Source organism: Phacochoerus africanus, chromosome 15 (assembly GCF_016906955.1).
Source record: "Phacochoerus africanus isolate WHEZ1 chromosome 15, ROS_Pafr_v1, whole genome shotgun sequence".
In the NCBI taxonomy this organism is placed as follows: domain Eukaryota; kingdom Metazoa; phylum Chordata; class Mammalia; order Artiodactyla; family Suidae; genus Phacochoerus; species Phacochoerus africanus.
The window spans coordinates 125,613,766-125,637,715 of NC_062558.1; the positions used below are offsets into that span (position 1 = coordinate 125,613,766).

The following is a 23,950-nucleotide window of genomic DNA, read 5'->3' on the forward strand; positions in this document are numbered from 1 at the left end:
TCTACACTTCATAATAGTAAGGCAGAGATGTTCAACCATTTAAAACCTATTAAATGAACAAGCTGAACAAATATGAAAATATTTTTTAAAAATCTGCCGTTCATGATAGCAAAGCTGAAATTTCTAACTATTTAAAACATATTAAAAGAACAAGGCTGAAGTATTAAAGTGGTATGACTTGCCAGTTAATTTAAAATGTGTTCATGAGTTTCTGCTGCTTGCTTTCTCTACACTCTGACTTTTCAGTCTCACAAACACATATGCTACTGGATGAATAATTTATGTTTTAGCACATAAATATTTTATCACTTGATTGTTTGCATAGTGCATTTTTACATTTGTTTAGGGGCATCATTTCTATGTAAAGTGGATTTCATAGGAAGTTAGCAATTTACCATGTCACTGTTAACATTCCAGATGTTGAATGTGGAGGAGGTTTTTATATCAGAAGCTTGGTCAGTGACATTGGCAAAGGTAAGCATAAAGATGAATTATGAATTATCATTTAGAGGGTAAGATTCCTTTTTGATGGGAAGAAGGGATTATCTGTTTTCGTATCTTTGAGTACTGGCCTTAGGAACTGTATTTTTGCTGCCTTCAGCCTTAGAAGCATTATAGGTTTATGGCAGACAATTATCAGCATCAGCAGCTGCAGTGAAATGCTTATAATGAGAGAGAGGAGAAAAAGAGGAGCAGAAAATGAAGATGTGAATAATGAATCCAAGGACCAGCATTTTTTTTCAAGTGTAAAAATATTTTGACTCAAAGTAGGGATAAGAAAAAAAAGATTAATCCTTCTAAAAAAGTTATTTTCATTGCTACAAGTCAAATTAAAGAAAAACAAACAAACAAAAAACCTGGGCCGTAGTCTTGCAAACAGCCAGGAAGTTGCAGTTCTGGCCCTGCCATTTGCTGGCAGTGGTGACCCTGGACAGGTCACATTGAGTCACCAAAATGAAAGTTACTTCATAGAGCTCCGCGTCATGGGTTAAATAAATGTGTGTGAGAGTTCCTTGTAGACTTTAAAGCAGTTTGGTAGGTTAGTTATTAAGTATTATTTTGCACCTTAATTATTTCTTAATCTCAAGGATCTTGGATTATTAGGATTTTACACTTGGGGTAGTTCTGAGAGGGTTGAAATGAGTTGTCTGTCCTTTGAATAATAATAGAGTAAGAAGTCCTGAATCATTTCTCTTGTGTTCTCTTTTTCCCTTTTGTTGCCGGAGAACTCTCTTCCTGTGCCAGTGTGCTAGAGCTGACCCGGACCAAACAGGGACCGTTTACACTAGAAGAGCATGCCCTTCCCGAGGACAAATGGACGATTGATGACATCGCACAATCCCTTGATCAGTGCGCCTCTCTTCTCCCAGAAGAGCTGGCACTTAAAAAATCAAAACCCGAGGAGTCTAATGAACAAGTGTTGAGCTGTGAGTATATAACTCTAAATGAGACAGAGGAAAACGATGATGTAATTAAGACATTTTAAGACTGGCTTGGGATTGTCATCATTTCCTGGTTGACATTTGAATCCTGTGTGCAGAATGATAAGCTATGTGCAAAAGCCAAACTTCCTTTTTTTTTTTTGCATGAAGAAAATGTCCATGATTTGTAGTTTTTATGGCATACAATTTATCTTCTGTACATTGTAAGTAGCCTTACAGTCGTTCATTTCTTGTTGTACGATGGACAGTTTTTTTATGGTGTTATTATGTTGGTAGATTGGATTTAGGAAAATCAACTTGCTGATTTTGATATCTATTCAAAACTTTTTCATATGAAAAAGGTGACCACATTTTTTAATCAGAGGAGAAAAATGAGCTACATGTTTCTTGGGTGTCACAAAAGTGAATGTAAATTAGAGTTTCTTTGGCTTGCAGGTGGCTCTGGTTATTGAAATTTCTTCACTTATGTTTGAAAAAGCTATTATTTAAACTCGTGTTTTGGAGAGCTTATGATTCTTAAGAACAGTTTTTAATAAGGCTGTACTTATCTTGATAATAGCTGTGTTTATTTAGATCTTGGAAACTAATAATCTTTTTTAATAAATATTTGTAAATGAACAAAATTATTGCTGCTACCGCTGACAGGATGTAAACAGAAGACTAAAGTTTAATTAAATTCACCTGTACCATTAGCACAGGCTAGGTCCTATGGCTTCATGTGTTGGCAGCTATGAGATATTTTTCTGGTACTTTAATCAATACAATCAACCACCCTTGTACCAATTTACTAAATCTCATTTTAAACAATTAAGCTAAAGACTGTATCTTCAATCAAAATTTTCTTTTCTCCGTTCTTTAGTATTTATTTATACCTCTTTATAGGGTATTAATCCCTATGACATTGTTTTTTCAATTTGCATTTTCAAGTGATGTTTACAGATGTTGAGATTGCTGCCCTCCATTTCCAGTTAATCTCTTCTGCTATAAATGTCTAAAAACAGTTTTCATTCAGGTAGCCTACTGAAAGTTCCCTATCTCTTTACATAGTTTTTAAACTAGTCACATTACAAAATAGTAAATTTCATATATAATAAGTGCTTCATATTTTTGTTATGGGAAAGCAATATGTTATGCAGCCAGTTTGTAGAAATGTTTAAATTCCACTTCATTGTTCAAATAAATACAGTTTCAAAGAGGAAGAATCATTAAAATTTTCATCAAATTAAGAGTTTTTAGATTTTTATGGGTTTTCTTTTAGAGGTGGTTGCTTACAACCTCTAACTTGTAAATTTTAAATATGAAAATTAAAGTAATCTTATTTGTGGTTAACTTAACATAAATTCAATATAAAAAGTTATAGAGGTCCCTGGTGGCTCAGCATGTTCAGAATCTAGTGTTGTCCCTGCTGGGGCTCTGGTTACTGCTATGGTATGGGTTCTGTCCCTAGCCCAGGAACTTCTGTGGGCCTGGCCAAAACCAAATTTTTTTCATTAAAAAATGCTTTAGTAGACCATTTTCAGCATTTTGGCATCATATTCTAAGTGGAAATATTAAAAGTATTCTTAATATAATACAGAAAGTTAGAAGGACAAAGTTGTAAGTATCATGATATGTTAAGTAAAACACCAAAAACACAAAGTTGTAAATTGAAACTTTCACAGTTTTACTTATTTTTATAAGGTGCTCTGCAGTTTGTGTCAACCAGAGGTGGCGGTGACTCCCTCTTTCTGTTGACATGGCACGGGTTACAGGATGTCTTCATATGCCACCAGCCAGGGTCCAAGTAGAGGGATATAAAACAGCCGGAGCATTTCTGCTCTGTTTCACAACTTAAAAACTAATGTGGGTTCTCGCTATGATACAGTAGGTTAAGGATCTGGCATCCCTGCCGTGGCTCAGGTTCAATCCCTGGTGCGGTGTGGTGGGTTAAAGAATCTGGTGTTGCCACAGCTGTGGCATAGGTCACCGCTGCCTCTCAGATTCAATCCCTGGTCCGGGAATTTCCATATGCCACAAGTACAGCCAAAAAAACCCACCACCAACAACAAAAACAAAAACAAAGGTGTGTGATTTACTAACGGAGAAGACTATAAAATTTTTGAAAAGACGCATGACTTTTAAAAATGGTAACCAATCTTTTCCTTTTATTGAAAACATTGAAGAAAAATTTGCCAAATGGAAAATCAGCCCTTGCTCCTCACCATCCTAATACAGTGACTTGAGAACTTTGATTTTGCATTACTCCTCTGCGTCTCCCCCACACAGACACATTTTTTTCTCTTTTGGCTACCCTGAGGCATATGAAGTTCCAAGTTCCCGGGGCGGGAATCAGACCCAAGCCATAGTGAATCCTTAACCCACTGTGCTGGGACACGGATCAAACCTTCATCCCAGCACTTCAGAGTTGCCGCTGATCCCATAGCGCTACAGTGGAAACTCTACTTTTCCCCCTTCTTTTGTTCAAATAATTATAGTCTTAAGACACCTATACTTCTCTGTTGACTTTTTTCGTTTCATATTACTTGACTCTATTTGTATTTAGTTTTGATAATGATTACTTTAAACATATTACTTCAATTTATTTAAAATATCTTCCCTATTGCTGAATACCGTTATTTTCAATTTTATTAGGATAAATTCCTGGGAGTGGGGTTATTAAATGGAGTAATATGAACAATTTTATGGTCCTTAATAAGTTTGTCTGTTGCATTCTCAAAGAGTTGTAACGTTTTACGGTGTCATCATTTGCACATATCAGATCATTAAAAGTTTACAGCTTTGGGTGGGGATTTTATATGTTGTCGTTGCCAATTTAGTAAGTTGTAAGTGTTCAAAATTGCTCTGATTTGCCTCTGTGACTTTTTCGTATACTTTGGTCCCTTATATAAATAAATGTCTTAATGGTTTCTTTATACGTTTGTATGAGTTATTTGTGTAGTAAATACTTAATAGAAGTATTTTCCTGGCCTGTTGTCTTTTTTATTTTAGTTTCATTTTTCATTTTTCCTAACTAAATTTGCTAACTAATTTTACTAATTCTTCCCCTTTTATAGTTGCCAGATTTATGAGTATGAATAGTTAAAATTTATTGAAACTTTAAAATATTATTAACTTTCATAAGCAGCTGTAAGTGATGAAAATGCTGTGAAAAGTTCAAGACTCATCCATAAAACAAGTTCATTTTCTCTTTCTGGTATTTACATACCAACTGTTTTGATTTTTCATTTTAATCAAAATATTAAAGATCTCTATCTTATGTATTTCTAGGCCTAAAGCTTCATTATTGTAATAAAGTTTGTTTTACTTGTAGGAGAAAGATATGTTAGAAATTCCTGAAAATGCTTGGAAATGAAAATGTTCAGTGTGGAACATACAAATGGTTTCATTTTGACATTTAGTTTTTTATATTTCTGGAAAATATTGTCTTAAAAGCTGTCAAAAGTAGTCATAGAATTTTTTTTTTCTTTTCTTTTTAGGGCTATACCCATGGCATATGGGGGTTCCCATGCTAGGAATCAAATCGGAGCTGTAGCTGCCAGCCTACACCACAACAACTCGGGCTCTGAGCCACATCTGCTACCTACACCACAGCTCGTGGCAACACCGGATCCTTAACCCACTGAGTGAGGCCAGGGATTGAACTTGCGTCCGCATGGATACCAGTCAGATTCATTTCCGCTGAGCCACAAAGGAAACTCCAGTCATAGGATTTTTTTTTATAGTTTTAAGATACATGAGCATTAAAATAATACAGATTTTCTCTCTGATAATTCAAAATGATAAAATTTGAATAAGGGCTAAACTCACATTTTCCTATACCGACTAGATGTTTTCTTCTTAAATACGTCAATTAACACAAGCTACTGATCTATCATCAGAAATAATTCTTTGTACTGTATAAGAAAAGAGTTCTTTATATCAGTTTTTGAGTATGTTTTATGCCTCTGACCAGTTTGAAATTTGTATCAGACTTCAATAGGCATTTAGAAGTTTAGTTAGTTGTTTCAAAGGAAGAAAGTAATTTGCCTTATATCGTGATGTTGATAATAGAAAAAATGTAATTCAATAAGCACTCTAAAATGTTGAAACATTTAAATAGTGGAATATAATAAATATAAACCTTATGGACTGAAATGATTATAATGGCCTTGTAGTTAAATTGAAATAGAAGATTTGTCTTGAATCTATTTCTTTAAGGTATGTGTGGGCAGCTCTTGTCTAATTATTCATTAAATATCACTTGTTAAACACGACATGGCACTGCAATCAGTAGTCCCTTCATAGTTCCAACTTGAGTTAAATTCTCTGTGAACAGGAATATTTCATATTGCTATTGTACATGGTGATACCAGTAGGAAAGTTGAAGTCAAAAATTACTTTTTGGTCTTCTTATTCATAACCCCCCCCCCCTTTTTTTTTTAGGTCTTTTCTGTCTTTTCTAGGGCCGCACTTGCAGCATATGGAGGTTCCCAGGCTAGGGGTTGAATCGGAGCTGTTGCTGCTGGCCTACATCAGAGCCACAGCGACACCAGATCCGAGTCGGATCTGTGACCTAAACCACAGCTCACGGCAATGCTGGATCCTTAACCCACTGAGCGAGGCCAGGGATCTAACCTGAAAGCTCATGGTTCCTAGTCAGGTTCGTTAACCACTGAGCCACAGTGGGAACTCCCTTATTGATAACTCTTAAAAAATATAACATAGTAATATTATGTCTGTCTCTACTGTTAGTTTTTTGATCTGGGCAAATCACTTAATCTTTTCAAGCCTCAGTTTTCTTATCTTTAAAACAAAGGGGACAGACTAGTCTACTTCTAAGAACTTTTGCAGTGCTAAAATAGGCTTCTGAGATTAGTGATTTAGATCGATTCTCTTCAGAACTCGTTCTTTTTGAATCTGAATTTTCATGTTGTTCAGTTTGGGGAAATTCTCATCCTTTAATCTCTTTGAATATTGCATCAGTTCCTTCTAGTAGTCCTGTTAGATTTATGTCATACTCATCTTATTCTAGTTACTCTTTTTATTTTCCAGCTGTTTATCTCAATGCTTCTTGGGGAATTTCCTTGAACCTTTTTTCCGGATAATGAATTCGTTCTTTTCCAATTTCAATGTACTGTTTACCCATGTATTTATTTCAACGATTGCTATGGTCTTTTTAAAGTTTATAGAACATCAACTTGAAAATTCTTTTTGTGTGTGTTGTCTTATTCTTTCATCAGGGTTTTAGTTTACATATTGTATATATATTTATGTATCAGTAAAAGATATATGTATGTGTATATATAATTTTACTGATATTTAATGTGCATACAGAAAATTGCACATATCATAAATGTATCACCTGATCAATTTTCATGAAGCAAATGTGTATGCAGCCAGCAACCAAATAAACAGAACATTACTGGTCCACCAGAGCCCTCCAGAGCTTCTTCTCCAGTCACTAGACCCCTAACCTCACCCTCCTGCCAAGGGTAACTGCATCTAAATTATAGATTATTAATTTAGTCTACTTTTATGCTTTATATAAATAAAGCATATAATATATGATCTTTTATGTCTGACTTCTCTCACTCCAAGTTACATTTGTGAGGGTTCTCCATGTTGTCGCACAAATACTGTGTATAAATATACACTGAGATAAATAACATTTACATCCAGAAGTGGGCATGCATCTTCTTTCTGGCCATTAGTGTGGGGTTTGGGACAGTCTAGTCAGTAGTTTACGAAGGTTTGGACTTGTTGTCATAAAATGTACCAGGCTTCCAGTCACTGTAGGAGTGGGCTGATGCTACTTTGCACTTAGTGGGGATCTGGATTGTGGAAGGGTGTTTCTCAGTGTATCTCTCCATGCTCAGAGATTTCAGCAAGTCCTTCACACCTGTGGCATGGAAGAAATTTGACCCATGCTTTTCCGCCGCTCCCAGTGGTAAACTGCTGTTGCCTGTCGCTTCGTGAGGTTCAAAGTGGTGTTTCTCAGTTCTCTCATTCCAGCCTCAGTTTTAGTCCTTGCAGCCCAAGATAATTTTCTTTCTTTCTTTTCTTTTTTTTTTTTTTGTCCTTTTACGGCCACGCCCTTGGCATATGGAGGTTTCCAGGCTAGGGGTCTAATCAGAGCTGTAGCCACCGGCCTATGCCAGATCTGAGCCATGTCTTCGACCTACACCACAGCTCACAGCAATGCCAGATCCTTAACCCACTGAGCAAGGCCAGGGATCAAACCCGCAACGTCATGGTTCCTAGTCAGATTCGTTTCCACTGCATCATGAGGGGTTCTCCCAGGGTAGAGTTTCTAAGCAATTCTGTCCCTTCCCCAGTGGCAGCAGATCTCAGCTTTGCATCCGTGTCCCATCCTGAGCTGAACTCATTTTGTATCCCTCCTCCAATAGCAGGCAGCTTTTGCTTCTATCTTTTCACCAAACACGGTGCATCTTTGCTTGGCTCTCTCCTCTCCTCCCTCAAGCAGCTTGTGGCTTTTGTTCATGTACGAGAAGGGTTCGTGTAGCAGGTGAGTTTCATGATTTGTAGCCACCTACTGGGTCTTTCTTAGGTCTCCTGTCCTGCGCCCAGGCTTTCTTATGAGCACCTCGTAGAAGTAGAAACACGTGGACAAGAATTAGGAAGTGACTTCCTTTGTGCCTGAGGCTCCCAGAATTTCTGAACTCTTGGCCTTTAGGAAATCATTACAGATTTCTTTTGTTTTCGTCTTACCTGCTTTTATGATGGCTACCTCTTCCTTCTGTATTATGCCCAAAGTGAAACAATTTGTATTTCCCATTGCTCCTCTGAGGAGCTTATCACCCATTTGAACTCATTTTTACCTCACAATCTTAGTTCCCTAATGGGCTTAAGAATTTATCCAGCTTGTTCTTTCTGTTAAGGTGGGATTTATGTTCTCTTAAAGCTTTTTGTGTCCTAAGTGAAAGCAGAACCTTGAATAGTGCTTATATCTATTTCCCCGGCATTTACAGTGGTGAGGGGCTTGAGGTTGTTTTATCTACTGTTTTTGCTAGAAATGAAACTTTCCACATCCAAAGATTAGACAGATAAATTTAACTGACTTGCAGCACCATTATGTTGTAGTTAATTTTACATCCTTAGATAAATAATCTGTCAAGCCATTGACTAATGGCAAAGCATTTGCTAACTTAGCATTCATCTATTCAGGTGCTTTGAAATTATTTAATTATTTTAATTCTTCCATTATAGGTGAGAAAATCAGGACCTAGAGAAGTATCTTTTCCCAACTCCAAATTAATGGCATTAGTAAGGACAGGACTTGAGGCCAGATATCTTAAGTTGACATGCTTCTTTTGGCTCGCAGAATTGGTTATATTATCTAACGGTGATGACTAGGTGATTTTAATTCCACATTATGTAAACATGTCAATTGTCAAATATTGACCTATGCCTTTGTATGGGGAAACAATGTCTGGCATACAAAAGAAGTCTTGAAGACGTGGTCCAAGGGTTCACTTGACTTCAAATAGGAACTCAAGAAATGCACACATAAAAAAAAATAAGTAGCTCCACAAGACAATACATAAATATCAGTGAGTGATCGTTTTCAGCAATCGGGGTAGCTACCCTGAGAAGGAAGACACTGAGTTGGGCCTTGAACAATAGATACCATTCAAAGAGTTAGGAGAGAAGTCAGGAGGGGGGAATGGTTCCAGCAAAGATGCCAGTATACAAGGCATGTTCAGTCAGGAAAGAGGGGAATGGCCTGGGTGGAGAGGAGGATTTGTGTTGATATGTGGTTGAAAACAGGTTGGCATGACATGTTTGAGCCTTGAAAGGCAGAATTGAGTAAAGCTTCAGGCTGTGGTATGTGGTAAGAACTGAAGAGGGAGAAACAGGATGCAGAAAGCCCAGTTAGACCTGAGTCTAGTGCAGTAATCCAGGACTGAGGTAATAAACAACTCTGAACTAGAGTTTTATCAGATGATGGATGTCTGGATGGACAGTTTAGGAGAAAATGGATGATTTTCAGTGATTCAGATAATTGATTACCAGGGTATTGCAGGAAAAATGATTAGCAATAGTTGTCAAATAGTTTTCCTTAAAAGAACACATCAGAATATTTGTATAAAAGTGAGTATTTTCTTTGGCATGGATAGTTGGTACTTTTGCCTGTGATAACGACGACCGCTTTCCTTGTTCCTTTTTTCTGTGACCAGTGAGCCTCTTGAAAAGAACTATGCCTTTTCACTTATCGCCTGAATATCCAGCGTATAGCAGGTTTCTTGACTTTAATGTGTAGTTAGGGGTTCTTAACTATTATTTGAAATATTGAATCATGTCTGTGATTGAAAGCATGGGCTCTGGAGTTATAGGCTTTCCAAGCTTTACTGCATATCATCAGCTCTTAACCTCAAGAAAGTTAATGAACTTTCCTAAGCCCCAGTTTCCTCGTATGTAAATTGGGGATATTAACAGTGACTACTTCATGAAATTATGAAGTCTAAATTAGGTCATTCAGGTGAAATGTTTAACATACTTCTTAGAACCTAGTAAATAGTAAACAGCAGCAAATGCCATAGACCTGATTTACATGTAAGAAAAGGATAAACCTGAAATTCTCATGGTTTATGGATTCAGGTATATTTTTCTTTTCTTTTTTTCTTTTTTCTTTTTTTTTTTTGTATTTTTGCCATTTCTTGAGCCACTCCCCCAGCCTATGGAGGTTCCCAGTCTAGGGGTCTAATCGGAGCTGTAGCTGCTGGCCTACACCACAGCCACACAACGCCGGATCCTTAACCCACTGAGCAAGGCCAGGGATCAAACCCCCAATCTCATGATTCCTCGTCAGATTCGCCACGACGGGAACTCCTGGATTCAAGTATATTTTTCAAAGATGCTTTAAAAGATAGTGCTTTGGTCAGAAGAACTGGGCTGAAATAATTTCCTGACAGCAAAGATTATTAACAGTGCAATAGGCTATTGATACAAGTAGAGAACGTTTTTAGAGAATGTGGATGTTCACCTTTTATATATTAAGTGTACCAAAGTCTACTGAGGAGATGTATCCAGCTGCATAAATCCACATGCCATTAAAGTTAGTTAGTAAACCTTTTGCGTTTACATCATCTCATCTGACCCTCCACCAATCCTATGAAGTAGGAAGCATTAGCCTTTGTTACTTAGGTAAAGGATTTGAAGTGGCACTGAGTACTAAGTGACTTGCCAGAGACGTATCACCAGAGTGGCAGAGCTGGGTCTCTGGTACTCTTATGATTCCCACATGCTGTTTATATTACATCTGGAGAAAAGTGATCTGAAGCACAGATGTTTAGTGGGAGGAATGAAACACATGCTGTTATGCCAAAAAATAATTGGGAATAAAAGCAGAAAACAAGACATTTGTTTCTGTTATAATATGACAGAAAGCATGGCTCTTGTGTTTTGGGATTGAGCATTCGGAGGAGAAATGGGGAGCAGTTTAATCTGGGTGCGACTGCTTTTGGAACACAGCATCTGGTTCTGGGCTACTCATTACAGGGCTTATGGAAACCAGCTGGACGAGGTTCAAAGCAAAGCACCAAAATGTTAAGGAGCTGAGGGCATTGATGAATAAGGGAAGATTAAAAGAATTAAATATGTATAGCTCAGTTAAGCAAGGACTAAGGAAAAACAAGCTAACTGTATACAAATATCTGAAATGTGTGGACATTAAAAAGAGAGATTAATTAGTTAGCATGATACATGGGGGTATAATATTCAGTGATAGGATGTAAATTTAAGCTGAGTGGAAGGAGATATTTCCTGATATCTATGAAAGTTGTCTGTGGCATAGTCTTTCCCCAGGGAAGCAATAGAGATCTCAAGCCTTCTGACTTCTGAAACTTTCCTGGGAATTATATAGTAGATAGTGTTAGAGAATTATTATTAATTTGGCCAGATGTGATAGTGATACTGTGTTTATATAAGGAAATGTCTTTTTTTTTAGAGTTACTCTGAAATATATAGGGGTAGGAGAAACAACATGATGAAAGAGATTTGCTCAAAAATACTACACAAATAAAGGAGGAAGGAAGGAAAGGAAGAATGGGAGGAAAAGAAAGGCAGAGAGGGAGGGGAAAAAAGGATGAAAGAAAAGGGCAGGTGAACCAAATGTGGCAGAATATTGATCATATTGACTCTGAAGGAGGGTCACCTGTGAGTTCGTTTTACTCTCTCATGTATGTTTGAAAACTTAAGTAATAAAAATTTAAATTATATTTTCCTGAACAAAACTCAGTGGCATATTAACCCCTGGCCTCCCTGGATAGAAAAGTCTTAACTGCCACACAGGCAGACTTCTGGTTGGCCAGGGCTTCTGCTCACCATTTGACTCTGGCGAGGTAGACTTGGCTGGGCTATGTAAGGAAATCCACGAAAATTCGTAAAACTAGGCCTCCAGTGGTAGCTTCATGAGGATGAATTTCTAGGGTGAAAGAGCAGAGAGCAGTGTTGTTGAAACATTAACTGACCTCTCTTGCTCTCCTGTCCCTTATTCATGGAAAGAACCAGCCTGAGCAGAGGTCCAAGTGCCTTCAGAATGGCCAGATCTTATTCTATTGAATGAAGAAACATTTTCCCCCCTTATTTGTAGAGTGTGAAAAGCAGGAATTGGGATAATTCATAAAGTGCATGTTTTTAAAACCCAGCGAACATCTGTGAAGCTGAAGTTTTTATAAAAAAAGATTTTTAAAGAGTCTTCTCTCCTTTAGCCTCTCAGAGCAAATCTCACCTTACTTTGTAGGAGAATGTTTAGGGCAGGAGATTTAGGGAACATCTGAAATGTATGTTACTGACTCTGTTGTTTGTTAGAGGAATATAAATATTTTATCTGCATTTCACTGATGGCAGTCAAGCATGAACATAGACCTGGCATTTGAGAACTGTCATGTCTGACTTTCTTCAGACTGCACAACCAGGCCAGCAAATGGTAGCTGGAGTGAGACTTATTCCAGCTCAGTGTAAGAATGGGTCGTGTAGCCACCAAATTGTCTGAAAATGTGGCAGAAGCTGAATGGTAGGCAAGTTTGGTTAAGGCTCTCCCATGTCCAGACATCCTTTCTCCAGTCGTAGCATCACTATCTTCGCTCAGGCCCTTATAATCTCTTACCTGGGCTATTTCAGTTGCCATAATTAAACCTCCTCATCTCTAGCCTCTTTCTTATGCTGTTATCCTCCACTTTGCCTCCAGACAACTGATCATGTCATCCTCCTTTTAATCCCTTAACACCTATACCAAACAGGTTTTCAAGACTCAGAGTATATTGTGATGAAGTCTTTTTTTTTTTTTTTTTTGTCATGCCTATGGCATGTACAAGTTCCTGGGCCAGGGATCTAACCCATGCCGCAGCAGTGACCTGAGCCACAGCAGGGACAGCACTGGATCCTCAACCTAGGGAAGTCCACGATGAAGTCTTTTTTGCCCAGCTAGAATCACTCCATCCCCATCTCAGTTGCCATGGTACCTCATATATACATTCATTACAATACTGCAGCCCTCCATTTTAATCATGTGTTGACTTGTCTTTCCCACCAGACTGAGAGCTCTTTGAGGGCAATTACTTCATTTTCATCTTATTTCCCCAGTGCCTGCCGTGATCTTGGCATTCAGTATCATCAGATAAACCTTCAGAGCCTTCATGTTCCACATATGGGAAGACTGGACCCTCAACAACTTGGAGTAAATAAAGTAAGATGGCATTCATTCACCTGTATTTATTGCTTCCTATCTGGGCTACTTTCCTGTCTATAAGTTGAAGAAAAGAATAGTACACAGCACCAGAGGTCTAGCTGATCACCCAAGTTAGCTTTTAGCCTATCAGTGGTCCTTGAATGGGGAGACAGTTCCCCTCATTTCTGTGTCTTAGAGACAGAAATATGGGTAATGCAGTGAATGATACATGCTAGAAATATTTATTCCTCCACCTTAAGCCATCTTTCAATTTTCAGATTCTGTGAAAGAAACAAGATAATATATAGCTTATTCTAATTTGTGGTAGTATTGTTTATTTGTTTCCATTTTAAGAAGGAGGTAGAATTGGATTATTTGTTTGGTTTCTTCTTCAATAAGAAAGGTCTTAATATAACTAGTCTGGACATCTGTCCCATTTTCAAAAATTACAAGTTTCGATCATTGCTAAATTGTACAGATCCCAATCTGTCTGCTCTGCATATATTTGAATTTATAAAAGCAGAAGCAGGCTAAAAGTCTTTCTAATGCAATCCCCTAAATGCATGAAGTATTAGATTGCTTTCCCCCATTGGTTCATGCATTGCTGAGGGCTTAAAAGGATCATTGATTTGAATTATTTAATGTGTACAGCAGGTTGAGTTTCTTTCTTTAAGGACCTTTGGGGACATTGTCTTAGTTTTTTTTTTTTTAATGTTAAATCTCATTTTTCTTTGAAAATAAGAAGTTAAATCTGTATTCACATTAAGCTCCCAACGTGCCAGGTTTTCATTGTGTTTTTAAACCATCTAGGAAATGTTTGATTCTAATGAAACATTGCTGCTGAAAATTAGGTTGAAATTGCTAGGCTGAAAATATAGTTATAACTACATATTATTCCAATGTATTATTTTACCTATTTTTGAAGTTGATGGAGATGAAATACAAAGAAAAAGGGAGAGAACCTATCTATAATAAAAAGCCATCCTGGATTTTTGTTGTTTTTTGAAATTTATACTTGTTTTGACTTAAATTCACTAAGCACAATCTTAGACTTTAAATGTTGAATATTTTTACTGTGTCATTTAAGTTTTAGTTCCTATTGTTTTTTGATGGTTTACTCTCTCCCCATGGAAAGGCAGTTGTGCAGTGTCGACACAATTTGTGACGGTAACATCTGGGTGACTGGATTTATTTCAGTTTGTGTTCTGTTCAGAAAGCTTGCCAAAAATAGAGACTTGTTTGTGATGTCTAGTGTGGCTTCCTACAACAAAGCAAAAAGTCTTATTTAATCCATTTGTCAGGACAGAACACAAATAAAAGAAATGGAAGTCTCATTCATATAAGGCAGTCATGTAATGTAAAAAGTAAGGTGAGGGGCTTAATAGGGTGAACATATAATTTATTATCTAAATCCAGATGCTTTGTGTGTGTGTGTGTGTGTGTGTGTGTGTGTAGGGCTACACCTGCGGCATATGGAGGTTCCCAGGATAGGGGTCTAATCAGAGCTGTAGCCGCTGGCCTATGCCAGAGCCACAGCAACGCCAGATCCAAGCCGCACCTGCGGCCTACACCACAGCTCACAGCAACGCTGGATCCTTAACCCACTGAGCAAGGCCAGGGATCGAACCTGCAACCTCATGGTTCTTAGTCATATTTGTTAACCACTGAGCCACAATGGGAACTCCCAGATGCTTTTAAGAGTGAAAGGGGAGTGCTAAAATAATTGAGACATTAGTTGATCAACAACAGGTCTAAACTGGTGTTATCTAGGACAACTGGATGCCATTGTCAACCCTGACTACTTGCCAGTCCTGTTAAATTTCTCATTTACTGTAGTATATAGTAAATTCTTCTGAGAATTGTAGTAAGTCATTGATAGAACTCTGTGCTAAGGATCGATATGGTAGGAATTCTAATCTATCAGGAAGTACATTTTCCTGGATTGTAGCAGGTAAGAGACGTATTAGGGCAGAAGACACGACAACTGGGACTTGACAGAGGGCATAAATATTGCCTAATAATAAACCTACTGTAGCTGATGATAATCTTTTATTATTGGCTAAACATCTTTCTTAGCAAGTCAAATATATTTAGCATTTGTAGGAGAGCACAGAAATTGATAGCCTGCAGGGGAAAGCTGAGATTTGGGTTTCCTGTGGCTTTGATTCCAGAATCAGAAATATTAGCTAAAGATGTCAGCAGGTGAAATGCAGTTCCTCTGTTATATGTCATGAGATGCAGCTACTGTCCTATTTTCACTCCCAGTCTTCCTTCTGAATTAATATAGCTTAAAAATAGCTGCAGGTTCTCAAATCTGTAAGAGTAGTATATGCTGCTTGCTACAATTTCTTTTTTCCTGCAGTCTCTTTCAGGTCTTTCAGGAATGCAGTTCAACTCAGTAAATTTTAGGTAACCTAATATGTGTAAGACACTGTGCAAGATGCCTCTGAGATGCAAAGAAGAGGGTGAGCTCCAGCTCTTGAAGCACTTTGTATAATACAAGAAAATAAAGTAAATGCATAGCAATACCATATGACAGAGGCAGACATCATTAAAAAGATGTATAGGAGTTCCCGTCATGGCTCAGTGGTGAATGAAACTGACTAGTATCCATGAGGACACAAGGCCCGGTTCGATCCCTGGCCTTGCTCAGTGGGTTAAGGATCTGGTGTTGCCGTGAGCTGTGGTGTAGGTCATAGACACTGCTTGGATCTGGCGTTGCCATGAGCTGTGGTGTAGGCCAACAGCTGTAGCTCCAATTCGACCCCTAGCCTGGGAACCTCCATCTGCTCTGGGAGCAGCCCTAGAAAAGGCAAAAAAGACAAAAAAATAAAAATTTTTAAGGGCTAGATCTCTATAGTACCAAGAAGATTTAAGGAACTGGGAAATTACATTTGGTTATGAAGATATTTGTGGCTTTATCTACCTCTTTCTGCTGCATGCCATTCCCTTTAACTGTAACTTAGCTTCCCTAAAAATTCTCTGTGAAGGGTCTTCTTTCTTTCATACCTATTCAGTGGTAGGCAACACAACACACATTGTGTTGTGTGCCCAGAACATTCCCCGTGGTTCCATGTCTCATGTACACTAAGTGTGGGCACCTGGCTCCAAGGGTCCCTTCCTCTCGTCCACCCCTTGCCAAGACTGTGTGCCCACCTCTCGTCTTCCTCTGGCACAACTCCGGTCCAAGCCACACATGGCTCTTAACTCTGCAGTGGGGTTCCTTTCTCTTTTCACACAGGTCTGTTCTCTGCTCACCTGGCAAGGTGAGACTAGGGGAGAAGCAGGGGTGGAGGTTCGAAAGACATTGAGACTCTGCTGTGTGCCTGCTAGTTTGAAAAGAGTTACTCAGGAGTGGGCAGTTGCATTGGTCTCCAAGGAGAGGTGGAGGCTGAAGAGCTGAGATTCTTCTGTGTATGACAGATGTTTAAAACTGTGGGGAAAGATCAGGTCATCCTTCTAGAGAGAGTGTAAGATGGAGAAGCTAAATGACATCTCAGCCCTCAGTCATCCCAAATCAGGCCGCTGTGGTAGGAGGAAGCCTAGAGAGAATAAAGGAGGCGCTGGTTATTGCTGCTGAGGGAACCAGTCAAATTAGAACCAGTGATCACTGAACCTGGAGAACTTGAGTTTTTTGGTAATTTTGTAAAGAGTAGGTTCAGAAACCGCTTGAAATTATTTGGAAGATTTGTTGGGTGTGTGCATTATTGCAGACCAAGGGACCAGAAAAAAATCAATACTTACTGAGCAGTTATTGCACACCCTGCTCAGTACTCTCCCCGCTGAAGTCTCCCAGCAGCCCTCTAGGGTGTGTACCATATCCCCATCTTACAGATGACAGCATTGAGGCACAGCAGACTTAGGCTGTCTAAGGTTACACTGGCTGATTAGTACAGAGCTAAGATATGAACCCAGGTACTGTGACCCCAGAGCCCATGCTCTTAATTAGGGAGGGGAGGAGTGGAAAGAGAAGGAAAGAAAGACAGGGAGCAGCTGTGGACTAGAGAATTAGCAGTTGTTTATACAGAAGTAAAAATCGAAGCTGTGATGGTGGATGAGGTCAGTGGGGGAGTGAAATTAAGTATGTGGAAGAGAGAGACCTGCAAATAGCAGGGATGGTGTGCTGATCACTGGGCGGGGATTAGACCTTAAAGATATCTGCAGAGGAGGAGTTCCCGTTGTGGTGCAGCGGAAACGAATCCGACCAGGAACCATGGGGTTGCGGGTTCAATCCCTGGCCTCGCTCAGTGGGTTAAGGATCCGGCGTTGCCGTGAGCTGTACTGTAGGTCACTGACACGGCTGGGATCTGGCATTGCTGTAGCTCTGGTGTAGGCTGGCGGCTACAGCTCCGATTTAGACCCCTAGCCTGGGAACCTCCATATGCCGAGGGTGCGGCCCTAAAAAACAAAAAAGAAAAAAAAATTACCGAAAGAGCCAGGTTTCTTAGACTCTAAAAAACTCACATCCCCTTTGCTGAGCACGAGAACTTCATATCCTCCCTTAATGTTATTTATAATGCAAGTCATATTCAATATTGTGACTGAAATAAAAGCATCAGGACAAAGTACCACTTTGTTTTCGAACTCAGTACTCACTTCCAGATTCTGACATGTGTCTGTACACAGGCTGACAACATGCACACACACACACACATGAATATCCCTAACGTGGCCTGTGGGAGGAGAAAGTTGAAAAGAATGAGCCATTCACGAGAAGGTCAATCAGAGGTTGAGAGAGGAGAACAGGACAGGACTTTGTAGTGAAGCCCAGGAGATGAGAAGTCTCATCTAAGAAGGGAACGGCAGTATTCCTGGACACTCTGGGACAGGACAGGGTTCCTTTGGGGGCTGCTAAGACAAGGTTCCTTTGGGGGCTGTTTACCTTTGTAATAGTACTGGTACACATGCAATAGAGTCAGGAAGTGGGTATTGTCTTTAGAAGCAGATAACTTGGTGGGAAGACATGTTTTCAGCCCTATCGTGGATGATGGAACAACAAACCGAAACCCCCTCCAATCCATTTTCTTGCTTTCCTGGGAGAACTGATCATTAGAATTGCAAGTAACCTTGAGGAAGGAAGGGAAAAAAACGCCACTGAAACCAGGCTCATTTTCAGCTGTCATTGGAAAAATACAATTCCCCACCAGCCCCCACTAAACCTCTCAGGCTTGGCCAGTAGTTGTTTTCCAACTCCTCTCTGTTACCTTTAAAATCCAAACATTTTTCCATCCATTCTTTTCTGCTGTGCCAGCAACTGATCAAGCTAAGTGCAAGAGTTTGCACCATCGAGACACCACAATTACTCACTGTGTCACTGGAGGAGGACACAGCTCCTGCAGCAGCTGGATCAGGCTGTGCTTTTGAAAGGATGTGATAATAGCCATGTTCAGTTGATCTTACCTTGAACTCGTGGACAAAAAGAGGCAGCTGACCTTCCACTTGTAAGGGAGAGTAACAATGTAAGAAGTCACTTTTTTCCTCCTTGTGTCAGTTTCCTACCTTGCCCTAATTTCGTAGATGAAATCACGAGTGTAGAACCGACTTTGCAGTTTGGCTCTGAAGTCCAGAATGGCTATACAGGAGCACTGCGCCTTTTTAGATACTTATTCCCTGATGTGTTAAATCGCCCAGAAAGCTGGAGGAAAATGTTCTCCTGCCTGAGCAAGTGCAAGAAAGATGCCATCTGAAGGATATTCAGACGTTTTACAGTTGAAAGCATGTGGAAGGTCTGGGAGTATTAACAATAACTATTGTTATTTTTTACATTTTAACCTCAGAGGCAGGGAATGGAGTTCATTATACTGCTCAGTCCATGGAACACTTTCACTGCCATGTCTTCCAGTGCCTGCTCTTGTTTTATGGATTTATTCCCCATTTCTGTTCCCTCAGTGACCACTCCCCCATAGGTAATTGTTCTCATATACTTGCTGTGTATTTAGTTATTTGTATACTTTCTTACACTTTGTATAAACCTGTATTATCAGTCTTTGTAATGGTACTTACTGTTATATATCTTTTTTCACTCAACTAGGTTTTTAAGATTTATTCTTTATACTATGTGCATATCTAGTCTATTGAGTCTAGCTGCAGAATATTCCACAATTTTTATCTCTTCATTGGGTGCTTACTGTATGCGAGGTTCTGTATTAAGTGCTTTAGGTGTGTAATCTTACCAACATCCCAGGAGCAGGGTACTATAATTTTGGCCACAATCCCAAACTGAGTGAAACAAATCAGAATCACAATAAGGGATTCAGTGGAGTGATACCAGTGTGCCAATAGCCAGGTAGTATTTGCTCGGCTGCTTTAGCAGCTGCTTCCTTTTTCATTTCTTGTCTTGGTCTTTAAATACTGCTGATTTCAGGAGTTCCCGCTGTGGTGCAGTGGGTTAAGAATCCTACTGCAGTGGCTCAGGGGTTCGATCCCCGGCCTGGTGCAGTGGGCTAAAGGATCCGGTGTTGCTGCACCTGTGGCGTGTGTCAGTCTCTAGCCTGGGAACTTCCATATGCCGCCATATGGTGTAGCCAATAAAAAGAAAATTACTGTTGATTTCAACAAATGATTCTTTGGAATCACTTAATACCCAAAGACAAAGGAGATATACAATAAGCATTGGGATCAATATTCATTCTCTTGGAAGAATAGTGTTATGGAAGCCAAGGGTGGCTTTAGTGCCTCTTGAACATAGTGTGCCTGGCCCAGGCTCAAGCCTAGTGGTTCCAACAAGAAATTAGAGAAATTTTAGCTTTCAAGCAGGATCTGCATTTCAGTAGTGCAGCCAACGGGGTAAAGGGACAACTGCCTGTGATCTTAGTTACCACCTTTTCTCAGGTGGGATACGGAGATGTTGGGATGTGTCAGTGGGTGTTGCCTAACTACTCTTGTACGACAGGCTGGAAGCTGTGACTTCGATCCTAAGTATGTAAAAATCAGTAGACTTTTTATGAAGAATATGAACTCTCATATGGGGATATCATTAAAGGGTTGTCGTTTATGTCTCAATTCCCACGTAAATCTGGTAGCATAAATATATCCCTTAATAGCTTTTTGTCAACTGTTGCACTATATCCAGTGCAATTTCCAAATCAAACTCCATGAAAATACTTCAAAACCCAATATAAGGAGATTTTTAACCATGTATTATACAACGAAAGAGAACTTCAGTGTTGAAATTCTTCAGAGAAGTATTTATGTTCTCTGAGATCTTCTATTTTGTTTCTTAAGCCTTCATTTCTATCTTATTATTCAATTTGAAAGTAATGCATTTAAGTAAAACTTTTAATGATTGGCTATCTGCAAAATTCTCTGCTTACTATCCCTTCATCATATTTCTGCGAAAAATAATGCCGATGTTGTGTTTCTTTCACATTATTTATTTCTCTAATGACTTAAAGCATACGTCTAATTCGTATTGACTAGTTTTCACTTCTGGTCATCAAGCTTCTGGTCTTTTATTACCTTATAATTGGTTAATGTAATAAAGAGCATCTAACATATATTAGAACATTGCTAAGAGAGTAAATCTTAAAAGTTCTTGTCACATGAAGAAAACTTTGTAACTGTATGAGATGATGGATGTTAACTTATTGTTATAATCATTTTGCAAAATATACAAATATCAAATTATTGTGTTGTACACCTTAAAAGAATATAATATGTCAATTATATCTCAATAAAACTGGGGAACAAAAAATACTATGAAGACAGAATAAGAGCAAGAGGGAGTAGGCAGTTCACTGGCAGAACACTTGCGATTTCTTACTGTTCATTCCCCAAAATCACAAGTGTCTTAGATGAAAAAGAAAAATAGCTACTCGTTAAAGAGAAGCTTGGTGCTATAAGAGTCTTAAAATGTGCTCCTGACCCCTCTCCACCCCCATCTCCCAGTGATGCACAACAAAGGATCACAGTCTCAGGAGATGTTGAAATTGAATTTCTGTTACCTAAAGTACAAAATACCAAAATGCACTGTGAAGCAACAGTTATTAACTCTGAACTGCTGCGGGAATAACCAACAGATCAGTGAGGCAGATATCAAATCCAGGGATAGACTCAAATGCATAAAGTAATTTAATATAAAATAAAGGTAACATGGTGAACCAGTGGAGGAAAATTGATCATGCAATAATTGATATTGAGATAATTGTCTTGTCATTGGGATAGAAGTAAGCTTATTCCCTACCGCATACTTTATACTAAATAAGCTGGAGGTGGGTAACAGATGTCTTTGTATGCTATATACATTGAAAATATTTTTTTAGAATATCTGCTGAAACCAGCTGTGCCGCTAATCAAATAAACATGCAGAAAAACAGAACCAGTTTTTCAAGCATTTTTAAAATTATTTTTGTTTACTTTTCCAAAATATTGAGGTATAGTTGACTTACAATATTATATAAGTTTCAGGTGTATAACATAGTAATTCACAATTTTAAAGATTATTCTCTGCTTATAGTTACTATAAAATATTGGTTAGGGCATTCTTATGTAGCTCAGTGAGTTAAGTATCCAGCGTTGTCACCGCAGTGGTCACTGCCATGGCGCAAGTTCGATCCCTGGCCCGGGATCTTCTGCATGCCACAGAAAAAATACTGGCTCTATTCTCTGTGCTGTACAATATATCCTTGTAGCTTGTCTATTTTATTCATAGTAGTTTGTACCTCTTAGTCCCTTACCCCTATCTTGCCTCTCCTCCCCACCTTCTCCCTAAAAAGAATTTTAACATTCTGCATTGACTCCATGAAGTATTAATATGGAACTTGGATTATCAAATGATGAACTCAATCTTCCCATTCAAAGTAGGAATTTTCATATTTAAAAAATAAGTGGATCAGTCCTTTTTGGCGCTGTTAAAACTACACCGTCTACTTTGAAGGACCAGGAGATGAATAGTCCTTTGCCTGGGGTCAGAATGAAAGCTGAGCTAATTCTGACATAGTTAATACCAAGCACATTAGTAGAGTATACCTGCTTGTATGCTTTTGTGATTAAATTTGTTTATTGAACCAACTGATGCAGTTTATCTTGGGAATTTTTAGCATATCAAAATGATCTTGGCTTAGCCTACCAAAATGCATTTTGTTTATGTTAACTATTTTCTTCAGCAGGCTGATTTTAGTTGCTTAAAAACACACACATATACACAAACATGCACACATCTAGAAAGTATATTAAAATTCAGTCCTAAATGTCAAGGCACAGAACTACCCTAACAACAGAAATGCATATGAAATTTGTGGTTTTGTGTTTCAAAAGTTATTCATAAGAATTTGATAGTGATTTCTTGACTATGATACCAAAGGCACAGGCAACGGAAAGAAATAAGACAAATAGGACTTCATAAAAATTTTTAAATTTTGTGCAACCAGACATTTTCGACAGAATGAAAAGTCAAGCCATAGAATGGGAGAGAATATTCGAAAATCATACACATGATAGGGGATTAATATCCAGGATATAGAGAGAACTCCTAAAATTCCGCAACCAAAAAAAACACATAACCCAATTCAAAAGTGGGCAAAGACCTTGAACAGACATTTCTCCAAAGAAGGCACACAAATAGCCAATAAGCATATGGAAAGATACTCAATATCACTAATCATAAGGGAAATGCAAACCAAAACTGCAACAATTAGATGTCATCTCATATCCATCAGGATGGACACTTTTCTTTTTTTTTTTTTTTGTCTTTTTGTCTTTTCTCGGGCATATGGAGGTTCCCAGGCTAGGGGTCTAATCAGAGCTGTAGCCGCTGGCCTACACCACAGCTCATGGCAACGCCGGATCCTTAACCCACTGATCTAGACCAGGGATCGAACCTGCAACCTCATGTTTCCTAGTCGGATTTGTTAACCACTGAGCCATGACAGGAACTCCAGGATGGACGCTATTTAAAAAAAAAAAAAATAGCGAGTGTGGGCAAGGATGTGGAAAAATTGGATACCTATGCTCTGTTGGATGGGAATGTAAAATGGTACTGCTGCTTCGGAAAACAGTTATGGAGATTCCTCAAAAAAAAAAGAAAAAAGGAAAAAGAAAGTAGAGCTACCATATGATCCAGCAGTTCCCCTTCCAGGTATATGCTCAAAAGAATTGAAAACAGAGTCTTAAAGAGATATCTGCATTCCTATGTTGATAGCAGCATTATTCACAAGAGCTAATATGTGGAAACAATCCAAGTGTCCAGTAACAGATGAAGAGATAAAGGTGGTTTATACATTGGAATATTATTCAGCCTTTAAAGTAAGAAAATCTGATATATGCCACCTCATGGATGGACCTTGAGGGCATTACGCTAAGTGAAATTAGCTGACCCCCAAACACAAATACTGTATGATTTCACTTATTTGAGGAGGGACTTAGAGTAGTTCAAATCATAAAAGAGACAAAAAGTAGAATAGTGGTCACCGGGGGCTCAGGGAGGAGAAAAGGGGAAATGATTGAATTACTGTTTATTGGGTACAGAGTTTCAGTTTTACAAGATGAGAGAAGTTCTGGAGAGGGATGGTGGTAGTGATTGTGCAACAATATGAACGTACCTGGTCCCACTGAGCTGCGCACAACTGTGAGATAGTAAATTTTTATGTATGTTACACCAATTTTTAAATTGTAAAAAAAAAAGCTAGCAAGAAAAATATTAAGTTCCCTGGTGGCCCAGTGGGTTAAGGATCTGGCCATGGATCAGGTCACTGTTGTGGCATGGGTTCAATTCCCAGCCTGGGAACTGCATGCCACAGGCACGGTCAAAAAAAAAAAAAAAAAAAAAGGAAATATATATATAAAAATCCCCATAGTTCCACAGTTAACTAACCATCCTCAATTACCGAAGGGAAAATTAACT

General features: G+C 38.7%; 1 protein-coding gene across 1 annotated transcript in view; it reads left to right on the plus strand.

The window, feature by feature from the left end:
- Positions 1-3,358, plus strand: part of TRUB1 (TruB pseudouridine synthase family member 1) — a 42,837-nt gene extending 39,479 nt beyond the window's left edge. Inside the window, exons 7-8 of the mRNA XM_047761587.1 lie at positions 418-474; positions 1,227-3,358. Of these exons, the coding sequence (XP_047617543.1) occupies positions 418-474; positions 1,227-1,486 (317 nt within the window). The 3' untranslated portion in view covers positions 1,487-3,358. The remainder of the gene's footprint in view (positions 1-417; positions 475-1,226) is intronic.
- The last annotated feature ends 20,592 nt before the right edge of the window (positions 3,359-23,950 follow it).